General features: G+C 32.8%; 2 protein-coding genes across 3 annotated transcripts; both read right to left on the bottom strand.

The window, feature by feature from the left end:
* Window positions 1,054–4,985, bottom strand: LOC109346989 (mediator of RNA polymerase II transcription subunit 15a-like). Its single transcript, XM_019586729.1, has 5 exons — window positions 3,708–4,985; window positions 3,269–3,598; window positions 1,564–1,764; window positions 1,394–1,482; window positions 1,054–1,255 (listed from the first exon to the last, which is right to left on the bottom strand). The coding sequence occupies exons 1-5, from the start codon at window positions 4,983–4,985 to the stop codon at window positions 1,054–1,056; spliced, it is 2,100 nt and encodes a 699-aa protein (XP_019442274.1).
* LOC109347762 (mediator of RNA polymerase II transcription subunit 15a-like) lies at window positions 5,470–23,143 on the bottom strand. 2 transcript variants are annotated; one of them, XM_019587808.1, is made up of 15 exons: window positions 23,024–23,143; window positions 21,845–21,963; window positions 21,365–21,476; window positions 21,119–21,239; window positions 13,328–13,451; window positions 12,831–12,942; window positions 12,597–12,717; window positions 11,055–12,269; window positions 10,850–10,920; window positions 10,050–10,124; window positions 8,338–9,678; window positions 7,899–8,228; window positions 6,194–6,394; window positions 6,024–6,112; window positions 5,470–5,885 (listed from the first exon to the last, which is right to left on the bottom strand). In XM_019587808.1, the coding sequence occupies exons 2-15, from the start codon at window positions 21,907–21,909 to the stop codon at window positions 5,684–5,686; spliced, it is 4,179 nt and encodes a 1,392-aa protein (XP_019443353.1). In that variant the 5' UTR covers window positions 21,910–21,963; window positions 23,024–23,143; the 3' UTR covers window positions 5,470–5,683. The 2 variants fall into 2 exon arrangements, with proteins under 2 accessions (XP_019443353.1, XP_019443355.1); XM_019587810.1 differs by lacking the exons at window positions 21,119–21,239; window positions 21,365–21,476; window positions 21,845–21,963; window positions 23,024–23,143 and adding an exon at window positions 14,343–14,467 and having other exon boundaries at window positions 5,632–5,885.

Here is a 26,803-nt window from a genome sequence, read left to right as displayed (position 1 = left end):
GAGTTAGGCCAAGTTTAACAATAATTATTAATAGTAACTAGATCAATGTTTCCTTTTAGGGTGACTAGACTAAAGTTGCTAAACTCTTTAAATATGAAAAAGAGGAGAAAAAACAAGCAACTTGAGATAAATATAGAACAACGTCAAATTATTGTGATTTTTTTCTTTTTCTAACATTATTGTTAAAACCGTTTCATAACGACCGGTGAACCAGTCTCAATACTGAACGATACAATAATTATACGGCTCATGCAATCATGCCGGTCAAAACCAGTTAAAATTGGTTATACTAGCCAGTTTTTATTTAAAATTAATTTTTTTAATGAAAATAAAAAATATATTGGTTTTTTATTGATTTTTCAACATTAATGTTAATATATTATATATGTATATCGAATTTCACTGATATGCGAGTTAATTAGTGAACCACCGGTTGAACCGCTATACCATTATATCAATATCCTATCCAGTTTGATGACCGGTACAATATTAATAACCTGCTCCTAAATCTAGAACTTTTGGTTGGGTGAATATTTTTTCTTAGTATGCCTCAACGATGAAGCATTGTTTGATCTTTTACATCAGAAAAGAATTATGATTAGCTCATTGTAAACCAGTTACAATGTTGGCTTGGCAAGGTTCTAGCTCTGACCAATGAGAAACAAATGGTACATGGAGTGGTATAAATTTTGGGACAAAGATGTGGCTTTAGAGAACTATATGTATCCAAAGAAGTTGTATCAACACTTGTCAAGTGAGAAACTGAAAACTTGGTGTGATTAGATTGAGTTAAAAATGAAAGTGAAAACTACTACTATATACATTATCAAATATATAAAAAAAGCCATCTCTAGCTAATAAAGTACATCTCATATGCCAATTATTCAACCTCAAGATGAGAGAAAATAACTTAGTGACTAATCATATTAAATGAATTTTTAATACAATTATTTCCTAGCTATCATTAATGCATATTACCTTTGAGTCTATTGCAATCCCTACTAGATAGTTGAGTTGCATTTCTCAAAGGTGCATACAAATGCATAGGTCATTTCAATCAAAGCAATCATCCCAAGTCCCATACCTGGAACTGAAGGTTCCTCCACCACTCTGCTGTGCATGCTCAGAAATAGCCCCACGAGCACAAACGTCCCAAATCTTCGCTATCTCCCTAAGGGACATAGGCTGCGATAATGAACGTAACGATATGCTAAACCTCGACTTTGCCTTCACTGATAGATCTACACTCTCCTTGCTGTCAATACAATGACAAATGCACTTCCATTTACTATACAGATTTAACAGAAAAATATAGTACAGAGAGTGAAAACTGTGACATGCATTGCATAGAGATCGAACTCTGTTTCCAACCATTACATTACATTCATCTCACCTGGATTCAACTGGACACTTGTCTAGGAGTATGGGAGAGCAATTAGGATAATTTACAGGAACGAGCAAACGCGAGGGTTGAATTGGTGACTGCATGGTAATAAAACATGTGTAAGGCTAACAAGATAAAATGGTTAAAAGTTGTTGCAAATGGAAGATCTGTGATCCCACCATTTGCACTGAAGCATACTGGGATTTCAAGGTTGGACTGAGAGCCACAGCTCCGTAAGAACATTTGACAATAATCCCTTCTGCTCCTTCAGCATCAGCAGCAGCTGCAGTTGGATCAATATCTTCATCACTTATCTCTACTACTGTATCAATAAGTTGGTTATTAATCTCCCTTATCTCTTCCAAAAGGGCATGATTAGCCTGCCAAATAGTCATATAAGTTCCTCATAGGTAGTCAAAGACTAATACAGAAGATAAATTAAACACTAACGCTAGAGAAAAATGCAAAAAATATTCAGTGCTTTCCCAGCAATAATGACTACATTAGTGTTTTAAAACCTATTATCCAATGAACTATCATGCTCTAATGAAATAGACTTCAATAGATAACCAGATCATGTACAACTCTCATCATCGTGTCATAACATCAACAACACAGACCTAAAATTATGTACATATCAGAGAGTTACTCACACCAATCATAAGTTTTTAGATTCTAAGCTCATACCATTCTTGATCATTATCAGTAGTGGAGAGGATAGAGACTTCTCGTAAACATGAGATAAGTTACTGATCAACATAATTAAATACAAACCAGATAATGCATCAGCCTAACCAACAAACAATTATTTTATATAGTTATAAATTAATTATTACCATATTTGTTTATCCTGATTGGTAGTTATTGCCGATTTGCCATTATCCGTCCGATTAATTACTATATCATGTAACATTAATATGGGCTCTAACTTTAAGGAGACAGTCTGAGTAACACCTATCGAGGACACAATAATAAAAAGCTTTCTAAGATGGTTTTATCATGTGAGGAGAAGACAGAGGTGCTAGGAAGACAGAAAAATTGACTTAGTTTCTTAGAAAACAGCTTTAAAGGAATTTATTGAAAATATGGTTTTTGAACGAACCCAATGACATCAGCATCATTTGATCGATGGAGTCAATCCCACCAAGTGGTTTGTTGTTTTGATAAAAGAAACCAAGTGGATTGTTATTGAATCTTTAAAAGGCAGTTTTACAGAATTAAACTGCTCCAATTACAATGGGAAATAATTATATTCAGTAATACCTGTCCAAATCTTGCCTAAAAACCCTTAGAACACTGTAATAAATACAAAAGAATACAATTTCTCTTCTTTTTTTCATTTATTATATGTTCAAGATACTGATGGATGCAAATATCTTACGATTCTGTAGAATATAAGTTCACATCAGTACATATAACCCACCCTGTCCCTTTTGTTGTGCAAACTGTGCTACACTGCTACTGTTAGCTGTGCACAAGGTTCAGGCATCAAAATATGTCATTTGGTTAAATACCGATAGCTGGAAATCACTAGCGCGTTCTGAAATGTAACATCTAAACGATTTCTAGTTTTGTGTTCACTGTCTATGAATGAGAACGTGAAATTACACTTTTCTAGACTCTTGTAATATCAACTAAATTTCCTTTTCAAGTTCAGATCTCTATAGTAAGATAAAGCACTTCAACTATTAGTTCGGCAGTTCAGCATATCAAATAAAAAGGGTGCATAAATAATGCAGATAACATAATAAATTATTAAAGCATCTATAATCCAGTTGTTCAATCCCATTTATAAATCGCAATGTCCAGCCAACAACAAAAAACATACAGTAAAGCATATCAATTATAAAATAAAATGTAACAGTTAAAATCATAATTTAGTACCTCAGTCTTTGGCCTTTTGACACTGGATGTCGCAGTTGACTCTAGATCAGAAGCCTCTATGATACCATCATTCACGCTACCAGCAGATGATACAACATTCAAGGGTGTGGCACTGATGTAGCGCTTCATCCTCTTAATTCCATTGGTACCGTCTTGGGTAATGAAATTTCTAGCCTGAAGGCGACAATTAGTCATGGAAACCAAATCCTCACCAACAGCAGCTCTGGATCCACTACCAGGAGCTGATCCTGCAATACGATCATTCATGCTGATAACTGAACCAATATCACTGACAGCTGCACTTAATGTTTTATGTGACATAGATTTCACCTGGAATAATGATTTAGACATAAATTCATCACATTAAACTCTAAACATAAAACAGTAGAATAAATAAGGAAACTTGTCTCTGTAACTTAAGATCAACTTCTTGACTAACCACTCTAATTAGGTGTTCAATAGGCTGCTCTGTAACAGTTGACTTCCCAGAAGTGGCTGCTAAAGCATTATCTGGACCACTGAACTCGGCCAGTAATGGAGAGGCAGATATCCCAGGAGTCCCAATGGCAAGGGATTGAGCTGGTGCTGCTGCTCCCACTGTTTGTTGATGTCCAATATTTGCAGCATTTGATAATGATGAAAAACCAGGAATAGGCTTGTCAGAATCTCCTGGCATAGGAGATGGAGCTAAGGGAGGTGAAGGAGTGGGCCCCACAAAAGGTGAGTTTGAAGATTGTAAAGGAGTTGCAACTTTTGTCGAAGACGGGAGATGATTTTGTTGGTCAACCTGGGGAGATGAGTGTTGTAGAATCTGAGGAGATGAAGCTTGAAGGAGTTGGGGTGAAGAAACAGGATATGGACCCCCTGGTTTCAACTGTTGATGTGGATAAGCTGTGTGTTGACCAGATGTAAGATGTTGCTGAAAGACTCCTGGCTTAACACCCATTCCTTGTCGTGCTTTTATATCATTCATATCATTCATTTGGTGGAGTTGATGCATTTGGTTTGTCTGCAATTGTGCAGACAGTTGTTGCTTTCCTGGCTGGTGTAGTTGCTGCTGCTGTAGGATCTGTTGCCTCTGCAACAATTGTCTCTGCTGATGTTGTTTGAATTGTTGACTCTGCAGCATCTGCTGTTCTTGCTGATGTTTCAGTTGCTGGTGTTGAAGCATACTGGAGCCTGACTGAAGGGAACTCAGATTTGGTTGGATCCCATGTAATCCACCTTGTGACGACAAGGAATTGATGTTGGTCTGTTGAGGAGCACTAACAGGGTTTTGTTGAAGGGAGCTCACTGGAACCTGGTGCGGGGAGTTCATAGAATTTCCTTGTCCAGAATCTAAACTAGTACCAGGTTGCATTGAATTCATCATATTCTGCTGTGTTATCGATACACCAGACATAGAGTTGTGCTGCAAGCTTGGCATATTATTCTTTGGCATTGTTGCAACAGAACCTTGCAAATTTGTTGGCTGCAACTGAGAGTTTATTTGAGTTTCATGAGACTGTACTTGACTAACTTGGGATTGTGGCTGTGACATGGAGTGCATATGAGCTGGGGGAAGCTGTCCCTGCTGTAGTGAAGACATGCCTTTTTTAGGTTTATTTGCATTTATGAGATTTATAATCTGCTTCTCATATGATCCAATTTTTTCCTTGAAACTAGGTGAAATATTGTTCTTGGAAACCTTTAGGAATGCTATTATATGCTCCAACATCGTTCTAAATGCCCTCGCCCTGTCAAGCTGCTCTGACTTTGGTTGTTGGGGGAGAGACTCGTGCTAATATAGATAAGATATAGAATTAAATACAGTAAAATATATAAATATCCAGTTTGATGACCGGTACAATATTAATAACCTGCTCCTAAATCTAGAACTTTTGGTTGGGTGAATATTTTTTCTTAGTATGCCTCAACGATGAAGCATTGTTTGATCTTTTACATCAGAAAAGAATTATGATTAGCTCATTGTAAACCAGTTACAATGTTGGCTTGGCAAGGTTCTAGCTCTGACCAATGAGAAACAAATGGTACATGGAGTGGTATAAATTTTGGGACAAAGATGTGGCTTTAGAGAACTATATGTATCCAAAGAAGTTGTATCAACACTTGTCAAGTGAGAAACTGAAAACTTGGTGTGATTAGATTGAGTTAAAAATGAAAGTGAAAACTACTACTATATACATTATCAAATATATAAAAAAAGCCATCTCTAGCTAATAAAGTACATCTCATATGCCAATTATTCAACCTCAAGATGAGAGAAAATAACTTAGTGACTAATCATATTAAATGAATTTTTAATACAATTATTTCCTAGCTATCATTAATGCATATTACCTTTGAGTCTATTGCAATCCCTACTAGATAGTTGAGTTGCATTTCTCAAAGGTGCATACAAATGCATAGGTCATTTCAATCAAAGCAATCATCCCAAGTCCCATACCTGGAACTGAAGGTTCCTCCACCACTCTGCTGTGCATGCTCAGAAATAGCCCCACGAGCACAAACGTCCCAAATCTTCGCTATCTCCCTAAGGGACATAGGCTGCGATAATGAACGTAACGATATGCTAAACCTCGACTTTGCCTTCACTGATAGATCTACACTCTCCTTGCTGTCAATACAATGACAAATGCACTTCCATTTACTATACAGATTTAACAGAAAAATATAGTACAGAGAGTGAAAACTGTGACATGCATTGCATAGAGATCGAACTCTGTTTCCAACCATTACATTACATTCATCTCACCTGGATTCAACTGGACACTTGTCTAGGAGTATGGGAGAGCAATTAGGATAATTTACAGGAACGAGCAAACGCGAGGGTTGAATTGGTGACTGCATGGTAATAAAACATGTGTAAGGCTAACAAGATAAAATGGTTAAAAGTTGTTGCAAATGGAAGATCTGTGATCCCACCATTTGCACTGAAGCATACTGGGATTTCAAGGTTGGACTGAGAGCCACAGCTCCGTAAGAACATTTGACAATAATCCCTTCTGCTCCTTCAGCATCAGCAGCAGCTGCAGTTGGATCAATATCTTCATCACTTATCTCTACTACTGTATCAATAAGTTGGTTATTAATCTCCCTTATCTCTTCCAAAAGGGCATGATTAGCCTGCCAAATAGTCATATAAGTTCCTCATAGGTAGTCAAAGACTAATACAGAAGATAAATTAAACACTAACGCTAGAGAAAAATGCAAAAAATATTCAGTGCTTTCCCAGCAATAATGACTACATTAGTGTTTTAAAACCTATTATCCAATGAACTATCATGCTCTAATGAAATAGACTTCAATAGATAACCAGATCATGTACAACTCTCATCATCGTGTCATAACATCAACAACACAGACCTAAAATTATGTACATATCAGAGAGTTACTCACACCAATCATAAGTTTTTAGATTCTAAGCTCATACCATTCTTGATCATTATCAGTAGTGGAGAGGATAGAGACTTCTCGTAAACATGAGATAAGTTACTGATCAACATAATTAAATACAAACCAGATAATGCATCAGCCTAACCAACAAACAATTATTTTATATAGTTATAAATTAATTATTACCATATTTGTTTATCCTGATTGGTAGTTATTGCCGATTTGCCATTATCCGTCCGATTAATTACTATATCATGTAACATTAATATGGGCTCTAACTTTAAGGAGACAGTCTGAGTAACACCTATCGAGGACACAATAATAAAAAGCTTTCTAAGATGGTTTTATCATGTGAGGAGAAGACAGAGGTGCTAGGAAGACAGAAAAATTGACTTAGTTTCTTAGAAAACAGCTTTAAAGGAATTTATTGAAAATATGGTTTTTGAACGAACCCAATGACATCAGCATCATTTGATCGATGGAGTCAATCCCACCAAGTGGTTTGTTGTTTTGATAAAAGAAACCAAGTGGATTGTTATTGAATCTTTAAAAGGCAGTTTTACAGAATTAAACTGCTCCAATTACAATGGGAAATAATTATATTCAGTAATACCTGTCCAAATCTTGCCTAAAAACCCTTAGAACACTGTAATAAATACAAAAGAATACAATTTCTCTTCTTTTTTTCATTTATTATATGTTCAAGATACTGATGGATGCAAATATCTTACGATTCTGTAGAATATAAGTTCACATCAGTACATATAACCCACCCTGTCCCTTTTGTTGTGCAAACTGTGCTACACTGCTACTGTTAGCTGTGCACAAGGTTCAGGCATCAAAATATGTCATTTGGTTAAATACCGATAGCTGGAAATCACTAGCGCGTTCTGAAATGTAACATCTAAACGATTTCTAGTTTTGTGTTCACTGTCTATGAATGAGAACGTGAAATTACACTTTTCTAGACTCTTGTAATATCAACTAAATTTCCTTTTCAAGTTCAGATCTCTATAGTAAGATAAAGCACTTCAACTATTAGTTCGGCAGTTCAGCATATCAAATAAAAAGGGTGCATAAATAATGCAGATAACATAATAAATTATTAAAGCATCTATAATCCAGTTGTTCAATCCCATTTATAAATCGCAATGTCCAGCCAACAACAAAAAACATACAGTAAAGCATATCAATTATAAAATAAAATGTAACAGTTAAAATCATAATTTAGTACCTCAGTCTTTGGCCTTTTGACACTGGATGTCGCAGTTGACTCTAGATCAGAAGCCTCTATGATACCATCATTCACGCTACCAGCAGATGATACAACATTCAAGGGTATGGCACTGGTTTTGCGCTTCATCCTCTTAATTCCATTGATACCATCTTGGGTAATGAAATTTCTAGCCTGAAGGCGACAATTAGTCATGGAAACCAAATCCTCACCAACAGCAGCTCTGGATCCACTACCAGGAGCTGATCCTGCAATACGATCATTCATGCTGATAACTGAACCAATATCACTGACAGCTGCACTTAATGTTTTATGTGACATAGATTTCACCTGGAATAATGATTTAGACATAAATTCATCACATTAAACTCTAAACATAAAACAGTAGAATAAATAAGGAAACTTGTCTCTGTAACTTAAGATCAACTTCTTGACTAACCACTCTAATTAGGTGTTCAATAGGCTGCTCTGTAACAGTTGACTTCCCAGAAGTGGCTGCTAAAGCATTATCTGGACCACTGAACTCGGCCAGTAATGGAGAGGCAGATATCCCAGGAGTCCCAATGGCAAGGGATTGAGCTGGTGCTGCTGCTCCCACTGTTTGTTGATGTCCAATATTTGCAGCATTTGATAATGATGAAAAACCAGGAATAGGCTTGTCAGAATCTCCTGGCATAGGAGATGGAGCTAAGGGAGGTGAAGGAGTGGGCCCCACAAAAGGTGAGTTTGAAGATTGTAAAGGAGTTGCAACTTTTGTCGAAGACGGGAGATGATTTTGTTGGTCAACCTGGGGAGATGAGTGTTGTAGAATCTGAGGAGATGAAGCTTGAAGGAGTTGGGGTGAAGAAACAGGATATGGACCCCCTGGTTTCAACTGTTGATGTGGATAAGCTGTGTGTTGACCAGATGTAAGATGTTGCTGAAAGACTCCTGGCTTAACACCCATTCCTTGTCGTGCTTTTATATCATTCATATCATTCATTTGGTGGAGTTGATGCATTTGGTTTGTCTGCAATTGTGCAGACAGTTGTTGCTTTCCTGGCTGGTGTAGTTGCTGCTGCTGTAGGATCTGTTGCCTCTGCAACAATTGTCTCTGCTGATGTTGTTTGAATTGTTGACTCTGCAGCATCTGCTGTTCTTGCTGATGTTTCAGTTGCTGGTGTTGAAGCATACTGGAGCCTGACTGAAGGGAACTCAGATTTGGTTGGATCCCATGTAATCCACCTTGTGACGACAAGGAATTGATGTTGGTCTGTTGAGGAGCACTAACAGGGTTTTGTTGAAGGGAGCTCACTGGAACCTGGTGCGGGGAGTTCATAGAATTTCCTTGTCCAGAATCTAAACTAGTACCAGGTTGCATTGAATTCATCATATTCTGCTGTGTTATCGATACACCAGACATAGAGTTGTGCTGCAAGCTTGGCATATTATTCTTTGGCATTGTTGCAACAGAACCTTGCAAATTTGTTGGCTGCAACTGAGAGTTTATTTGAGTTTCATGAGACTGTACTTGACTAACTTGGGATTGTGGCTGTGACATGGAGTGCATATGAGCTGGGGGAAGCTGTCCCTGCTGTAGTGAAGACATGCCTTTTTTAGGTTTATTTGCATTTATGAGATTTATAATCTGCTTCTCATATGATCCAATTTTTTCCTTGAAACTAGGTGAAATATTGTTCTTGGAAACCTTTAGGAATGCTATTATATGCTCCAACATCGTTCTAAATGCCCTCGCCCTGTCAAGCTGCTCTGACTTTGGTTGTTGGGGGAGAGACTCGTGCTAATAGAGATAAGATATAGAATTAAATACAGTAAAACAGATAAATCAATATAATTTAAGAAGTATTTAATAACCTCTATCAACTCATGTTTAAGAAGTACTTAATACCCTCTTAGTTACACATTAAATGAAGTACTAAAAAGTTGAGTTCCAAGATATTAACTGCTTCTACATTGTCATTCAATACTTTTTATTTGGTTCCTGCATCACCCATAAATTATAAGCAAATGCAAGAAATAAAGTGCTTTCTTTCAGAGTGGGGTGAAGGCTTCATAGAATCATAGTATTTACTATTTACTGCTTATCACAGACTGAAAAGTCCATCCTCGTTTACAAAATAATTGCAAGTCAACAAAGAATTGTAAACAGACCTGCTGAAGTTTAGTAGCAATTCTCTGGTACATTTCAGTCAACTCTGGCAAATAGCTTTCTTTCATGGTTTGTATCTGTAGGCAGAAGTCAGCAGAATCAAATAATCAAATATTAGCAACCTTGAGATCTCCCAAGCAAGCACTTACGTATCATTGTTGCATTAATACTTATGGAGAGAATAACAAGAACTTCTTTTCTTTTTCTTTTGCATCTTAAAACACGAGTTTCACTTTCATGCTTAAATTGAGAAAATGTGTAAGCTATGCGTGTATGTGTAATTGTTGTGCATCCATGACTACAAGTCTACAACTATTGATTAGAGAACTAAGTCACTTAAAGGTCACCAAATAGTAACACCAGCTTGCAGTGAAGCAATACTATTCATATCAATACAGCACCGGGAAGATAATTACAAAGTCTTTCTCAATGGCAGCACCTAATAGAGGATAAATATATTGTAACAAGTAGTTTCCACTGTTGACCAAACACTCATTGTGAAACATAAGCAGTTCCTACAGCAGTAGTGCACATCTTTTCTTTCATATGTTCTGCTAAATATGGGCATTGCTCATTTGAACATTGCACAGAATGGATAAAAGATTTCACGCCAATGAGTGTTGAGAACAATATTACATGGTTTCTGCTCTAAGACTAATGGAGTGTTTATGTTGCTACTATCAACTAAAATCCTAACAACAAAAGCATCATATAACCCCTCGTTATTTTGCCTTACGGTTTGCATGAATAATTTATGTTGTCCTAGCAAACTTTAAAGGAAGTGGGGAAAATGGCATCATACCTTTTGGTAAACTTCTTCCTGCCAATCAACCCCACTTGATTGAGAAGTCTGTGCTGTAGAATCCACAGAAGCTACAACAGAAATGATATGACACACATAAAGCATATGAGGCTCAGAAAATGCATGAGTACTTGACATTTGTTAAAAGAACCATCAACTGAAAGTTTTATGACAAAAAGAGAAATGCATAGATCCATGTACATACTTGTTGATGTTTCCGGAAGTGCTCTTTGAGATTGATACAACTGTTTTTGTTGATCAAGAGCACTCTGCTGTTGAAGCATGGACCCTGATGCTTGATGTCTTTGATGCATGTCACGTTGCAAGGAATTTGGCTGCTGCTGCAAACCAAATTGCTGTTGCAACTGTGCAGGCTGTGGGTTCATCTGTGACATCAATTGTTGTTGTGCAGCCTGTGTCTGTGACTGCTGCGCTTGAGGTGGTAACAAATTAGATGCATGTTGCTGTGATTGTTGTGGAATGGGGATCCTCACCTGTCCAGAGTGATGGGTGGTTTGCATGCTTGAGTTGCCAGATTCAGGTCCAAGCAACTGTTGCTGTTGTAGCCTAGGGGCATTATTTCCAAACTGCTGTTGATGCATATTTGCTAGGTTGTTTTGCTGATTCATTAACTGTTGCTGTTGCCGCTGTTGCATGTTTGTAAGATTGTTCTTCTGTGATTGCTGTATATCCCCAACATTGTTCTGTGACCCAAGCATCTGACCATGCTGCATGTTTGCTGCATTTGACTGTGACCCCATAAGCTGCTGCTGTTGCTGTTGTGCAGGCAACATCTGCTGTTGGTTCATCTGTGTCTGTTGTTGCTGGTGCCTCATAACTTGGGGATGTTGATTGAGCATTGACTGCGTTGACTGCTGAACACTATTAGCCTGCTGATTCTGCTGAAAGCTAGATAGAGAAGATGCTTGCATCATGGAAGGTTGTAGAACAGACGACGTTTGCATAACTGATTGTTGAGAAGATTGTAACTGATTTGGTTGTACAAGGTTCTGCTGCTGCTGCTGCATCTGAGATTGCATATGTAGCTTATGCTTGAAAAGCTGCTGTTGAAAAAGATACTGCTGTTGATTCTGTGATTGCTGCTGTTTATGTTGGGTAAGAACCTGCTGTCTTCCTGCCATTTGCCTCTGAGAACCAGGAAACATATTCTGCATGTTGGAATTCTGGCCAATGGTGCTCCCCAATGAATTCTGGCCAATGGTGCTCTGTATGTTGGAATTGTGACCAATATTTTGGCTGGGAGTCTGGGCTAGACTAGATACAGGTGGATGGTTAGGTTGAGGTGCAATGTCATTTTGAATGTTGTGAGACAGAATCTGTTGACGTGGCTGGGGCTGATTAGGCAAGGGAACAGGCTGCTGTTGCCCAGGATTATGAACTTGCGGCTGCATAAGAAGTCCTGTGGAAAAAAAATTGGTTGCCTAAGTGGGAAGGTGAAAAAAAAAGAGATGGATCACAATATTACACAATTTTGATTTTAACATGTGGAAAAGTCCAACGAAAAATGCAAAAGAATTAAAAATATATATATAAAAAAAGGCAAAGGAAAGTATAAATGGCCAATGGAGTAAAATAAATATTTCATTAATGATATCAAGCAGTAGGAAACGTGAACTGGATGACAAGATTTAATCAAAGATTTCAATGCAAAATTGCAAATATAGGATTTGCTACTCTGTTACCTAGCCATAATACTGTCAGCAAACAAATGCTATTGAATGCTAACCTTGATCGGGAGGATTAGTGCTAGGGCCAACTTCATTTGATGGCATGTTGTTACCCGTCGTATTCTGAGATTTCGTCTCCATTGTAAGCATCTTCAAAGATATTTTCCGTAAATAATCTTGCTGAAAAGCGAAACATCAGCTCCACATTAAACAATCTAGCTTCTATATTATGATATCTGCATAGTTAACCATAAACGAAAACGGAAGCTCTTCAATCCTCATAATAAACATACCTGGCTTGTTGCAGCAGTAAAAATCTTCTCTTCAAACCTTTGAGCAATCTTCCGAAGTTCAAGTAATCCCTCAGGACCAGACACAGGAAGATGCTTTTTCAGTGTGTCCATTCTGCAAAATGAAAAAAATAGATAATACACATGACCGAGAGATTAAAAACAAAGAAAAACCCTTAAAAGACAGAGCATGATTAGAAGTACAAAGTCATAACTCATAAGATCATCTGAAATAGATTTTTGTTGCACAAGTTATATAAACTGTATAAACCATACAATTATATAGAATGATGGTTTTGTTTGTTTTAGTTCTTTCACCATACATGTAACTTATTTTTTCAAGGATAGGCTTGCTTCTATATGACAAACAAAAAGAAACCTTTTGAAAATGTCCTCAAATTATGGATTAATTTAGAATTTATTAATTTTCTTGGATGTGCAACAACAGCCAGAATCTATTCAAATGGTGTTGCTGATACAATATCAAAACTGAATCTTACATTTTGTTTACAACTCTATGGCGTGAATCAGGCATGAGTTGAGTTCTCCAATCACTTGTATCCATAGTGGGTTCCGGGTTTTGATTTGAAATCCAACTATTCGAGTCCATCAAATTCAACTTAACTGAAACACCCAGAAATAAACATTCTCATCAAATCAAATCATATTCTACAAGGAATGCACTAAATTATCCGAATCTAAAATGTGACAAATATTAAATTTAATAAACTTTATTCCTAGAATAAGTTATTGTAGTGAAAATATGTACAACATGTAGTATTGACGTCTGATACATGTCAGTTTAAAACGAATGGAGCACTTAAGCTGCCAATAAGCATGCACCATACTGACGAAAAGGCATTAACATCACAAAAGAAACTGATACAAACATGATTACAAATAAGTTGAATTTTCGTTCATTTTCTATATAAACTAATTACTCAATCATAACATTCATAGTGAAAATATGTTCAACTTACAAAGCCCTAAGCTACATTATAACAGTAGCAAAGGCTGACAGATTGATATTCTTTAAAATTATCACCCATTCACCACTTTTAGCATCAAAATTGAAAAGTTGGATGCTTGGTCTCTGAGAGATTTATTGTTAGCAAAAACGCGCCGACTATTTCGACCGCCTTGCCTCAATGCCTTTGACAACACAACTTTCAATTACACTTTACAACCAAAAACTAAATTTTAAGGATCGGAAAACAGTATTTCATTTGTTATGGCAAAAAATCCTTAAAGAACAGAGTGATTCTCAAAAATAAAATTAAAAGGATCCACGTCCTTTCCTTAACCAATTCATGAAACCCTAGCTTACTACTCTGAATCCATTTTCTGTTTTATATGAAATTTACAATTTCAGATTTGATTTGATAAAAACAACACAAGAATTGCGTTGACAGAACTAGAATTTTACATTCAGATCATTCGAAGCACCGCTTCAAATAATTATTTAAATTAATGCAATAAAATAAGTAAAATAAATGGAAAAACAAAAGATGGTACCGTGGTGATGGAGGATGAGAAGGCGGAGAAAATGATCGTAACGGTGGCGCGTGAAAGATGCTTTGACGAGTTGTTTTGTTTGTGATTTGTTGTGTACAATAATTCAAAATACTCACCACATCCTTTTATATAATATAAGAGAATAAGAGAAAGAGAAAAAATATGTATGTAAGAATTTTTTACACTGTAAATTTCACCATTCATTTTCAATTATTGTTAACTCTTAAATAAAAGTAATTCAAAAGAAAAATAAATGATTGACTAATTATGTATAAATCTTTATACTATAAGTTCATATATATATTTCACTCATAAGATAAGCTCCTCTCCAATTATATATATCTGATTTATCTTTTTTTATTAATGATAAATAAATGTATATAGTAATAATGTATGAGTTTAATATAATACTGTCATATTATTTATTATTGACTATTCGAAAAATAATTCAATTCAAAAAAATAGTAGATCATAAATTAACTATATATAATATTTTAGTTTTCAAAAAGACAATATAAAAACGTTACATTCTGTATTAATATAAATTGATAAATATAGATAGATGGATGATATAAAATTGTGGTGATGTGTATATAACCCTCTCTCTTATTCTTAACATAAAAAAATATCACTATATTAGTTTGGTGGTGTAAAATTTTATTGGATCCCTTATATATTAAAATGTGTCAAATGTTTGATTCATATTAGTGATATTTTTAGGAAGAATAGTCACACATCCTAAAAGACATTATTTTTTTGGTATTACTAAGGGTATTCCCACATTTTGGTTAAGAAATTAATCTTTTTCGGGTTCGTGATTATCCCTCTCAACAAGTGTCACTTCCAAGAGTTAAACCATCGACATTGAGGATCCAGTAGGGCCTTACACCATTAAAACAATGCATTGTTGGTTGACATTATTTTTTATGATTTGACTTCCATATTTTATGACATGGTCAAGTCTACAAACATACTTAAAGTATATTATTCTAAATTATTTAAATAAGCTTTATGTCTAAATAAACTAATAATAAACTTATATTAATAAACAGGTCTTTTGCTCTAAATGGATTGAGAATATAATATTTATGTAGTCTCAATATATCATTTACTATTTAGTTTATTATATATTTTAAAATTGAATGCTACTAAATATAATTATAAATGATGCGCTAATAATATATTAAAATCATATAATGTTGGACACATATAAGATTGTAAAGCACTCTAACCCAAATAAAGGTGAAGAGACAATGACGTCATCCATGATGTTTATGAAAGTTAATGCAACTTGGAATTGGGTTCATGGAGAAAAAAAATAGAAGAGGGTAATATTTATATAAAATTTTGTACATAATTAGTATATTATTTAGTATTCATTTGTATTAATTTTACCAATAGTTAATTATAATTGAAAATAAATGATAGATAATTCAGTAACAATATAGAAAATTTTATATTATCACTACACATATCTTATGAAGAACAATTATGATCTAAAAGTCAATCTGATGCTCAAAATATAATCATGTCATTTACTAATGCTTGATAGATTAGAATTGTTAGTTTTACATAGAACAAGAGTAATTGTTGTAATTCTAAATTGGTGTAAATATTTCCATCCTATATTAATTATAATTACATAATGTTAAGTAGACTGACTTAATTGATCTAATATGATTACATTGAGCGATGCTTGTTGGAAGGGACAACCACGAACCCCAAAAAAATTAATTTCTTACTCAAAAAAAGTGAGAGAATATATTTGATTGTATCAAAAATAATTAATCTAATATACTTTATTTTTAAGTTTGAGTCTTACTTTTTAGATTTTATTATTATTCACAGTAATATTCAAAATATTATTTTTATTTGATATTATCTAGTAAAGTTAATTATGTTTTTAATCTAATAACTGCAATTAATTTTAATTTTCATATATGATCTATCAATAATGTAATTAGTGATGTCATCAATTATAATGATATTTGTTATTATATGAGAGTTTGGTATTAGACTCCTCTCCAGTAATGGAAATAGTAGTTACGGGAAAAAACACTGAAAAATTAAAAAAAAAAATACACCTTTATGCTTTAATTTACATTATATTTATAATTTTACCCTTAAAAGTATATTAAAAACTATCACTATCCAAGAATCTGACTCGAGGGTTAATCATATTATCACTAGGAACAAAAACAACTAAAATTTGCTACATTTTTCGAAACCAAAACAAATTTTAATCTATTTATTAATAAGTTAACATAAAAAAGGAAAAAAAATATTTAGCAACAAAAGTAGCTAAATTGGTTTTAACCGATTTTCAAAATATTTTTACATCAATTTTCAGAAAATAGTTTTTTATTATAGTTTTTGGTGTCAAAATATACTAGTCTACCTCAACCACCATCACTACGTTATTGTTACTACTACAATCATCATTGACCTAACCACTACGTCATCATCTTCGTTGCCCGCCATCAACTTCACTTCATTACCCTCTGCCGTTATTGTCATCGACAGAACCATGTTATATCTACCTCAACAACTATTGGTCACTTTTATTATCGTTATCTTCCCGAACGACTATACTCTCTAAATGGCATCATAGAATGCCATTAGAGAAGGTCATAATAAGTCATAATGTTTGCGATAATTTTTGGAAACTAAAAACCACAAAAAAATAATTGAAATTTGCATTTTAAAACTTAAAAGCACTTGAGAAATGCCTTATATTTTGATTTATACATTGTCATTAATTTCCATTTGCTTCATATGTTAAAATGACTTTCATTATTTCCTAATATTTATTAATTAATTAGTTAACATAATAAGGAAGTTTTGATTCTGATTTATATTTCACCACTTACTCCCAATTTTATGTATTAAGAAAATATTTTTCCCTACTTTCTACTTAATTATTTTTTTCTTGTGCAGTCTTATATTTAACCTAAAATAAGAAATTATCATTTTGAATTTAGACTTTTGTAATTTTTTAACATAATATTAGTCTCAACAATTAAAAATTAATTTATTATATAATTTGTAATCATTTTTCCTTAAAGGTTATCTTAAATTTTTTATTAAACATTATCATCACTAGATCACCCGTCATTTCCTTCAACTTCCGAATCTTTTCTAATAACATGTCAATAATGATCAAACCAACAAATTAAATTCTACTTCATCTAAAACTAATGACTAATCTAGCATTGGTCAACAATTTATAAAAATAACATACATAACTTCGTAGCAGTCTATTTTATTATTTAATTAGGGTATAGTATAAATGTATTTTTAAAACTAATACTCCGACCATTTATCATTGGTCAACAACACAAAAATAACCAAAATTACTTCATTCAAGATAATTAAATTCATTTTATAATAACTAGCGTGTCACCGATATTCCATGTTGGTCATCCGCATTCTTATTTTTTGATATAATATGTATCATCTTCATATTATATTATTTTAGAAAAACAATTTAAATATAAGAGTGCAATATATAAACTCAATAAAGAGTGGAGATTTAAGAAGATAATATGTGATAGCTGATATGATATACATAAAACTTATGTCAATTTCACATTTTATGCCTATTGGGTGGAGAAAGATAGAAGATAGAAATAAGAGAATGTGTGAAAGATTAATGATATTAAATTATTAATATAAAAATAAAAGTAATATTTGAAAGTTTATAGTAGTTATTAATAATATAAAAGAGTAAGTTTTGAATATAAAAATTATATCATGTGATAATTATTACTTGTTTTGTCTTTATTAATAGTATATAGACTTATTCAACCTTAATATTCGAAGCTTCTATGAAGATATTTGAAACTATCTCTAAACATTACCAAATCATAATCTTATCTAACCTCAATATTCAGAGCTTAGATATTTGAAACTATCTCTAAACATTACCAAATCATAATCTTATCTAACCTCAATATTCAGAGCTTAGATATTTGAAACTATCTCTAAACATTACCAAATCATAATCTTATCTAACCTCAATATTCGGAGCTTAGATATTTGAAACTATCTCTAAACATTACCAAAAAAATCACAGCCATAGCAAATATTCATATTTAGATCTGGACTCGCTCACTGGCTTGTTATTCACAAAAAATAATAAAAATAACTACTAACAACTTATGTAATTATGTGTTTGTTATTTTAGACAATAAAAATAAAAATAATAAAACATTACAAAACATAATTTAACACAATTGAAGTTATGAATTAAACACAACTTCTTTTAATTAAACAAAAAAAAATCATTACTTCAACATTATGATAAAAATTTATTTAAGAATAATTGTTTAACCAAGATAACATTTATAATTTAATAAAACAATATCAATATTTAATAACATAATATCATATTTATGAATTGACATAATATTAAAGACACCAAATAACAATACAACATCATAGTTATGACAGTTACATAAATGCATATAAATATATAGGGATTTAGAAATTACAGATCTAAGTACTCACGACTCTGAGCATCCTATTACCTAGATCTATTAAGCAACGAGTCAAAATCTTTAGCCTCAATTACCAACAAGTTCAAAAACATAGACCAAACCCAATATAGATATTACCAGTGTAGTGATTATCATCCCAAGTGACCACCATCACATGTAAACAAATGGAGTCAATCCAATGGTAATAAAGAGACTAGATGAATAAACATTTTATACAAAACTTTGATATGCATGTCCATTAAAAAACATATCTTACTCACCAGTAGTATTGACAAGTAGGACGGCCCTGCCTGTCCTTTCTATGTCCACCTAAATTAGGGTGGATATGGACATATCTATTTTTAAATAGGGTATGAAATATCACGCTTTATCCGCTACGAGCCACCCTAAATTAAAAAAAAACTAAAATGAGATTATATATGATTAATGTAATTCTCAACTCTTTCTAGATCATTATTAAATTGCAAGTTATTTATATCATTGTGAAATCCAATTCTCAACATTTTCAAGATCTTTAAACATTGTAGAAGAATAATGTATGTTTAAATCAACCAAATATATCTTTAAACACAAATTGTCCATAATCCATAACCATCACAATTGTCATTGTAGACTTAAAGTCTCAATTTAAATGTCAAATACAAAAATAGATATAATAAGAACAAAAGTTAAGTATAATCAAGTCATCATTGAGTGATCATATTCATATCAAAAACATTAGATTCTCATTGCTCCTTATCCTTAATCTATCACCACCGGCCTTGAATTCAAATCATCATCATCATCTACATATAACCATTAAAAACAATTAAATGCACAAGTAAATTGTGATTCAATATAATTCAGATGTTAAGGGAATCTCAATATGAATTTAAAGATGATAAGGAGGAGTATATGGAAGAACTAGATGAGTCAAAGTTTCACTATGGTTTGTGATTATACTGTGTAAATGAAATTTAATGTGTTCATTTATCTCCTTGGTTGGTATGCTTAGAAAGTTAGAATATTTGAAAGAGTGTATTTAGGAACAAAGAAGTAGATGTCAGCGAAATCAGATTTCCCTATATGTATTTAGTAACTCTTATTTTGGAAGAATTATTATTTTTTTATTTTTAATGATGTCTGGGGCCACCCTGTCCACCAGTTTGAAATACCTGTTGGCAAAAAGGACATGTTGGACAGACATTTAGGGCGATAGACACATTTTTTATGTTCTGCCCACCCAAAATGTGCAGGCGAACCCCATAGGCTTGACCCAAATTGTCAATGATACTCACTAGTAACCCTTATGCTTTCTTCGGTTAAGGGGAGAAAACAGAATGTGGAAAGATTCTATGAAAGAGGGTGACTAGAGAGAAGAATGAGAAATTTAGTAGATTTTAAGAATTGTTTGGCATGAGAGAAACATAAAAAAATTAGAAGAGAAATAACACTTTTAATAAATAAATAATTTTATCTGTATAAGTAAAAATGAGTATAAGATAAATACCAGTGTACTCTAAAAAATGCTCAACTAGCCTCTTTTCTCACTCGAATAAGAAAAACAAGAGTTGGTGAACCCACCACTTTTTTCCTTCATTATCCTTAGAATCTCTCTCATCTTTCTCTCTTTCTTTACTCTCTTACAGCAAAGGTAGGGTTACTTATAATTACTAAACCCAAATTATTTTTTCTTATAGAAGTAACTTTACTTCACAAATTTTTAATATAAAAGTCACATTACTTCACAATTTTTTAATATAAAAAAACCACCTTTCTTGATAAGCTCACTCTCACTTTAATTCTCTTTAAAATATTGGTTGTATTATCAATTATTATTATTATTATGTACATAAATTTGTTTAATGCTTTATTGGTTATTATAGTGATCTTGTATTATATTATCACATAGTTAGCTTAGTTAGCTCGTTGTAGTGATCTTGTTCAAGATGTATAATTAAAATACACGTTCAAGATGAAGTAAACAAAATAAGAGTCTATTTTGGGCTAATAAAGAAGTTGGTCAAAAATAAATATATTAGACTCAACTCTTTACTAATAAATAACAATGAAGGAATCCAAAAGTAAAATATATATTAGATCTTTACCATTTGCTTGATACCTTTTTTCTATTTAAATACTATCACCAGTGTTAAATTTTCACATAGAATGCTAGAAGGATAACGATACTTGTTGGGAATAACAACCACACATCCCGAAAGAGATTAGTTCCTTACCCATAGAGTGAGGGATACCATTCATAGTAAAAAGTAAAAACAAATGCTATAAATTGCAAACCTTGATGGGGAGGTCTATTGCTAGGGCCAACTTGATTTGGTGGCATATTGTTGCCCATAGCATTCTGAGTTCTCATCTCCATTCTAAGCATCTTCAAAGATATTTTCCTTAGATAATCTTCCTGAAAAGAGAAACACCAGTGCCACATTAAACATTTAAACTTCTAGTGATGTAAAGTCATGTGTATATTAGCATAGGTAACCATAAATGAAAATGAAATCACTTCAATCCTCATCAAGAAAGTACCTGGCTTGTTGCAGCAGTAAAAGTGTTCTCTTCAAACCTTTGAGCAATCCGCTGAAGTTCAAGTAATCCCTCAGGACCAGACATAGGAAGACGCTTTTGCAATGTGTCCGTTCTGCAAAATGAAAAACAATAGATAATGCATGTGATGGAGAAGTTAAAAACAAAGGACAACCCTTAAAAAACAGAGCATGCTTAGTTGTAACTTGTAATCATATAATAATCTGAAATAGAATTCTGAGCACAAGTTATATAATTTGTATAAACCAGACAATTATACAGAATGATGGTATTGTTTGTTTTAGTTCTTTCACCATATATGTAACTTATTATTTCTAGTATAGACTTGCTTCTATATGATAAACAAAAAGAAACCTTTTGGAAATGTCCTCAAATTATGGATTGATTTAGAACTTACTAATTTTCTTGGATGTGCAACAACAACCAGAATCTATTTGATACGATATCAAAACTGAATCTTACATTTTGTTGACAACTCTATGGCGTGAATCAGGCATGAGTTGAGCTCTCCAATCACTTGTATCCATAGTGGGTTATGGGTTTTGATTCAGCATCCAATTTTTGGAGTCCACCAAATCCAACTTAAGTGAAACACCCAAAAACAAACATTGTCATTAAATGAAATCATCTTCTACAAGGAATGCACTAAGTTATCCAAATCTAAAATGTGATAAATATTAAACTTAATAAACTTTATTCCTAGAATAAGTTATTGTAGTGACAATATGTACTATTGATGTCTGATACATTTCAGTCGGAGAAGATAAATACCAATGGATCACTTAAGCTTCCAATAAGCACACACCACACTAAAGAAAAGGCATTAACATCAGAAAAGAAACTGATACAATACCTTACTATTTTGCATTCATTTTTCTGTATAAACTAATTACTCAAACATAACATTTATAGTGAAAATATGTTCTATTTACAAAACTCTAAGCTACTTTATAATATTCCCAAAGGAGTTATTATTTTAAATTCTGACCCTTTCAACATCTTTAGTATCCTGATTGAAAAGTCATATGATTGGTCTGTGAGGGATTTATTTAGTTATATGGTTAGAAAACATTATTTCATTTCTTATGGCAAAAAATTACTTGAAGAACAAAGTGATTCCCAAAGTAACTGCAATGTGTTTATTCATGTTCATCTGTTATTCATATTATCATTGACTCATACAAATATAAATCTTTGAACTTTTTTGGTACTAACAAGGGTATGAACTAATCTCTTTCAGGTTCGTGGCTGCCTCATCCAACAAGTGTCGCTGTGAGGAATCGAACACTCTGAGGAATCGAACACTCAACCTTGAGGATCCAGTTGAGTCTTACACCACTAGACCAACACATAAATATTACAATAAAAAATAATAACAAGATCCACAAGTTTTCCTTAACCAATTTCAGATTTAACTTAAACCCTCTGAATCCTTAACCAATTCATGAAACCCTTACTCCTCTGCATCCATTTTCTGTATTATATGAATTTTTCAATTTCAGATTTGACTAGATAAATTGCGTTGACAGAAATAGAATTCTACATTCAGATCATTCGAAATAGTGCTTCAAATAATTAATCATATGAATGCAATCAAATAAGTATAAAAAAAGTGGAAACGGAAAAAACAAAAGATGGTACCGTACTAACGGTGGCGCGTGAAAGATGCTTTGTCGAGTGTGATTCGTTTTGTACAATAATTCAACATGTTCACCACCACCTCCCTTTATTATATTCAACTTTGTTCACCTCTTCTCACTGTACTAGCGTGTGGACATATTCTTCCTGTTTCGTGTGGTTGTGTTTTTAGTGGAGTGTATAAGTATAAGAATCGCAATATATAAATTGAATAAAAAATATAGATTTAAGAAAATAAAAATTATTATAGGGTTGTTATATATTTTTTGTGTTATTCTTATGTTAAGAAAGAGAGAAGTAAAAAAGTTAATGGTTTATTCATGAATAAATGAAAGGAAGTATTTATTAGTTAATAAGGAGAGAGGTTAAAAAAAGGATAAAGATCAAATATAAAAATTATGTCATTGCTTATAATTTGTTTTGGTTTTATTAATATTATAGAATATTATAGATATAGATAATAATATAGAAATATAGATAGTATAGATAAAAAATGTGGGTTCCAACTTCCAAAGGTAGAAAGAGATACATAGATCAATCGTGTTTTGATTCCTAGGAGCAACACATGTTAGAAATGACAATCACACGCCACGAAAGAAAGTAGTTATTTACTAAAAAAAGATTGAGAATATACCATTTGTAGTACAAAAAAAGAGATCGGAACCATTAGTTATTTTATAAAATATAAAATTGTGAATAGATAATGAAACTCATATAAGAATAAAAATGCTATTTACCATTGTGGAAAAAAACAAAATGTTATTCTTAATTTATGAGAATGATAATAAATTATAAAATAATTTATAAAACTCAAATAAGAATAAAATTAATATTCTCTATTGGAGATGCTCTAAAAATCGTAAAGACTAAATTATTTTAAGAAATGTGCTTTGAAGTCTAAGAAAGATGCTTTAAGAGTATAAGAAAGATGCTTTTCTCAATCATCCTTCATTTTTGTATTATTTTAAGAGTTGATAACACATGAATTATGATGTACTTATAATGTAAAAAACTCTTATATATATTTGTTAAACATAAAATATTTAATTTAGTTACTTTTTTAGTATCATTTAAGATTGGAATAATTAGTCCACTCGATGGCTTTGCTACTCGCAAATCATTATAATGGATCAAGATGATTATTGAAATTGTAGTACCTAGACTTGCTCAATTTATTCGTATTTGGACCTGAACTGGTTTACTGGGCCTATTATCCATAAGTCATTAGGTACCCTGTGTGTTCATGGGTACTTAAAAATTCAAAAAATATTAAAAATAATTGAGAACAACATATTGAATTATGTGTTTCTTCAACTCTTGAGGATTTCTGCCAAGCCTTGGGATTGAAAGTGAATGTGGAGAAATTGAAATTTTCCTGCTCCAATCGGTGACCAACATGAGGAGGAACAAATTTATGAGTATTTGTGACATGTGGGTGGTTGAGAACCTTGTTGGAAACTATTTGGGGATTCCTTTACTTCAGCTAAGGGTTGGAAAGACAACCTTTTGAATAATGTAACACCCCAATTTGCACATAGGAAAATATATAATTTTAAGGTACGATTTACTAAATAATGTTCAAGATAAGGAAATTTGTTAAAAAGGTTTTATGATTATTCCTAATCCTCATAAAATGTGTAATAAGTAAAGTCCCTCAGTATAGTAGACCATTGTCTCCCAAGATAATAATAGATATTGCCTTTTCCAATAAAATCAACAAAATGTTAAAATACAAAGAAAATGTGGATGTATCACCATCTAATCCTACTCGAGCATAAGTGAGTCATAGTAAACTATTCTACTTTAAATCTTCAACAAGCTACTCACCTGCTCCACCTACAATTCATTTATATATACAAACAAACAACATAGAGAGTAAGACATTAAATCATGCAAAAGTGATGAAGTGAATTATAAAGAATCATAACATTAGAGCAACACAAACAATTGCAATGCCATAATTAGACAATATACTCAACAATTATTATCTCTACTCATAACAAATATGCATTGAGATGTATACACCACGATTAAGTAATCTCTCATGCTATGCTCATGCAATTCCACCAACCAATCACCATCAATTGCCTGAAGGCCAAGACCCTAGTGAGAAAGCAACCGGGAGTACAAATTTCCTTAACAACGACAAGTAACAATATCTATTGTTTTCCAGTACTTCTATCAGAAGTGCTTACGTGGTAAGCCCAAACTGTTTCAGGAACCCTTTCTACCGATCACGAAATACGCAAGGGGTGTCAGAGACTACTTAGTTTGCATGTAGGACTATCCTGATCATACAGTTTATAAGACCGAACCCTCATTGGATCATCTCACCTAAGCAATCCCTCAAGGCTTCTTGACGACTCACCGTCATTGCCACCCCTATCCAAATCCCAATGATATTGCTATCATCGTATCTTTTCATTTTCTCCAACTCCAACTAAAAATACAATGATGTAGGCACAGTGATCAAAGTTAATCCCTAAGTTTTTTATCAATATTATCTCAATTTAATTTTCAATAACATCCCCTAAGTTAGTGGTCTCAGCCACAATGCGATTTTTATCATATAAATGTCCTCCTCAAGACGAGCTCAAGACATAACTTAGTGATCAAAATAAATGAGTAATATCCCAAGGTCACTACACTTTCAAGTGTGTGAATAGCCATAGGCTCTCAAATATCTGCAAATATTCTCATTCACATATGAATTTAATCATGATCATTATCACTATGATAAGTCAAACATAGACATTCAATACTAATTATAGTAGTCTAATAATAGTATAAGGTCATACCAGTAAGCCATCAATATCAAATATATAATCATTCAATCAAGACACAATATTTTAATATTCATAACTAAAATGATTAAATGAGGAAGTCCATAACAATCAAGACAATTGACCATTCATTAATTATTTTAGTCTAAGGATCCTCCAACTAGTGAGTATCATGGGAGACCCCAATGTTAGATTCTAATAATGTCTAATGCTTCGCCCTCACCTAGGTTTACGTAAGCTCCTTGTTCAGCAATTGAATTAGTTATCTCGTCGTCTCCTTAGACTTTAGAGTCTTTTCGCATACACATGTCAATAACAACCAAAACAACAAATTAAATTCTACTCTACCTAAAACTAATAATTAGTGTATTATTGATCACTAATTTATAAAAAAATACGAACTAGGAGTTTCAGTTTCTATACAATATAAATACATATATACCACACCATGTTAGTAAACAATAAATAAGTAACTATATACTTTTACTATTTAGAATTTCAAAACCAAGAACAATATAAATATATGTGAAGTATATATATTAGGCAATAAATTAATAGATAAAATGAAGTATGGATGAATAATGGAAAATGAAGAATAAGTGGAGAATGATTATGCCGTATGAATAACAAACAAAATAAATGTATGAGAGGTAAACCAAATGTATGAGGGATAAATGAAGAATGAAATCACACACAGAGTAGTTTTTATTCAAAATGGTTTTGTAACCACAGATCATGTGTAACTTTAATTGCCTTGGCACATAGCATATGATTATTTATTTGCACAATATCACATCACAGTAATAAAAGACAATAAAACAAATTCTTCCCTTATTGTATTCAAAGAACAGAAGAATGAAAAAACGATTTTCGTGTTTTTCTCTTTCTCTTCTACAAACTGCAGTTTGAAAGTGCAGTTTTTTGTTGTTGTTCTTATTCTCTCACCACCCAGCACATATAGCTTGTTGTTACCAATTAGGGTAAATTTCTACTTAAAATT

The sequence above is a fragment of the Lupinus angustifolius genome, chromosome LG05, assembly GCF_001865875.1.
Source record: "Lupinus angustifolius cultivar Tanjil chromosome LG05, LupAngTanjil_v1.0, whole genome shotgun sequence".
NCBI classification, from domain to species: Eukaryota; Viridiplantae; Streptophyta; class Magnoliopsida; order Fabales; family Fabaceae; genus Lupinus; species Lupinus angustifolius.
This window is presented reverse-complemented; position numbering and strand designations above follow the sequence as displayed.

Excerpts from the sequence above, each read along its gene's own strand:
- LOC109346989 (XM_019586729.1), bottom strand. The coding sequence starts at position 4,985 with ATGTTGGAGCATATAATAGCATTCCTAAAGGTTTCCAAGAACAATATT. Across the intron at positions 3,599-3,707 it reads TTGAACACCTAATTAGAGTG|GTGAAATCTATGTCACATAA; the intron begins GTTAGTCAAGAA and ends TCATTATTCCAG. Across the intron at positions 1,765-3,268 it reads TCAAAAGGCCAAAGACTGAG|GCTAATCATGCCCTTTTGGA; the intron begins GTACTAAATTAT and ends ACTATTTGGCAG.
- LOC109347762 (XM_019587808.1), bottom strand. The coding sequence starts at position 21,909 with ATGGATACAAGTGATTGGAGAGCTCAACTCATGCCTGATTCACGCCAT. Across the intron at positions 10,921-11,054 it reads ACTTCCGGAAACATCAACAA|CTTCTGTGGATTCTACAGCA; the intron begins GTATGTACATGG and ends TTTCTGTTGTAG. Across the intron at positions 6,113-6,193 it reads AGTATGCTTCAGTGCAAATG|TCACCAATTCAACCCTCGCG; the intron begins GTGGGATCACAG and ends ATTACCATGCAG.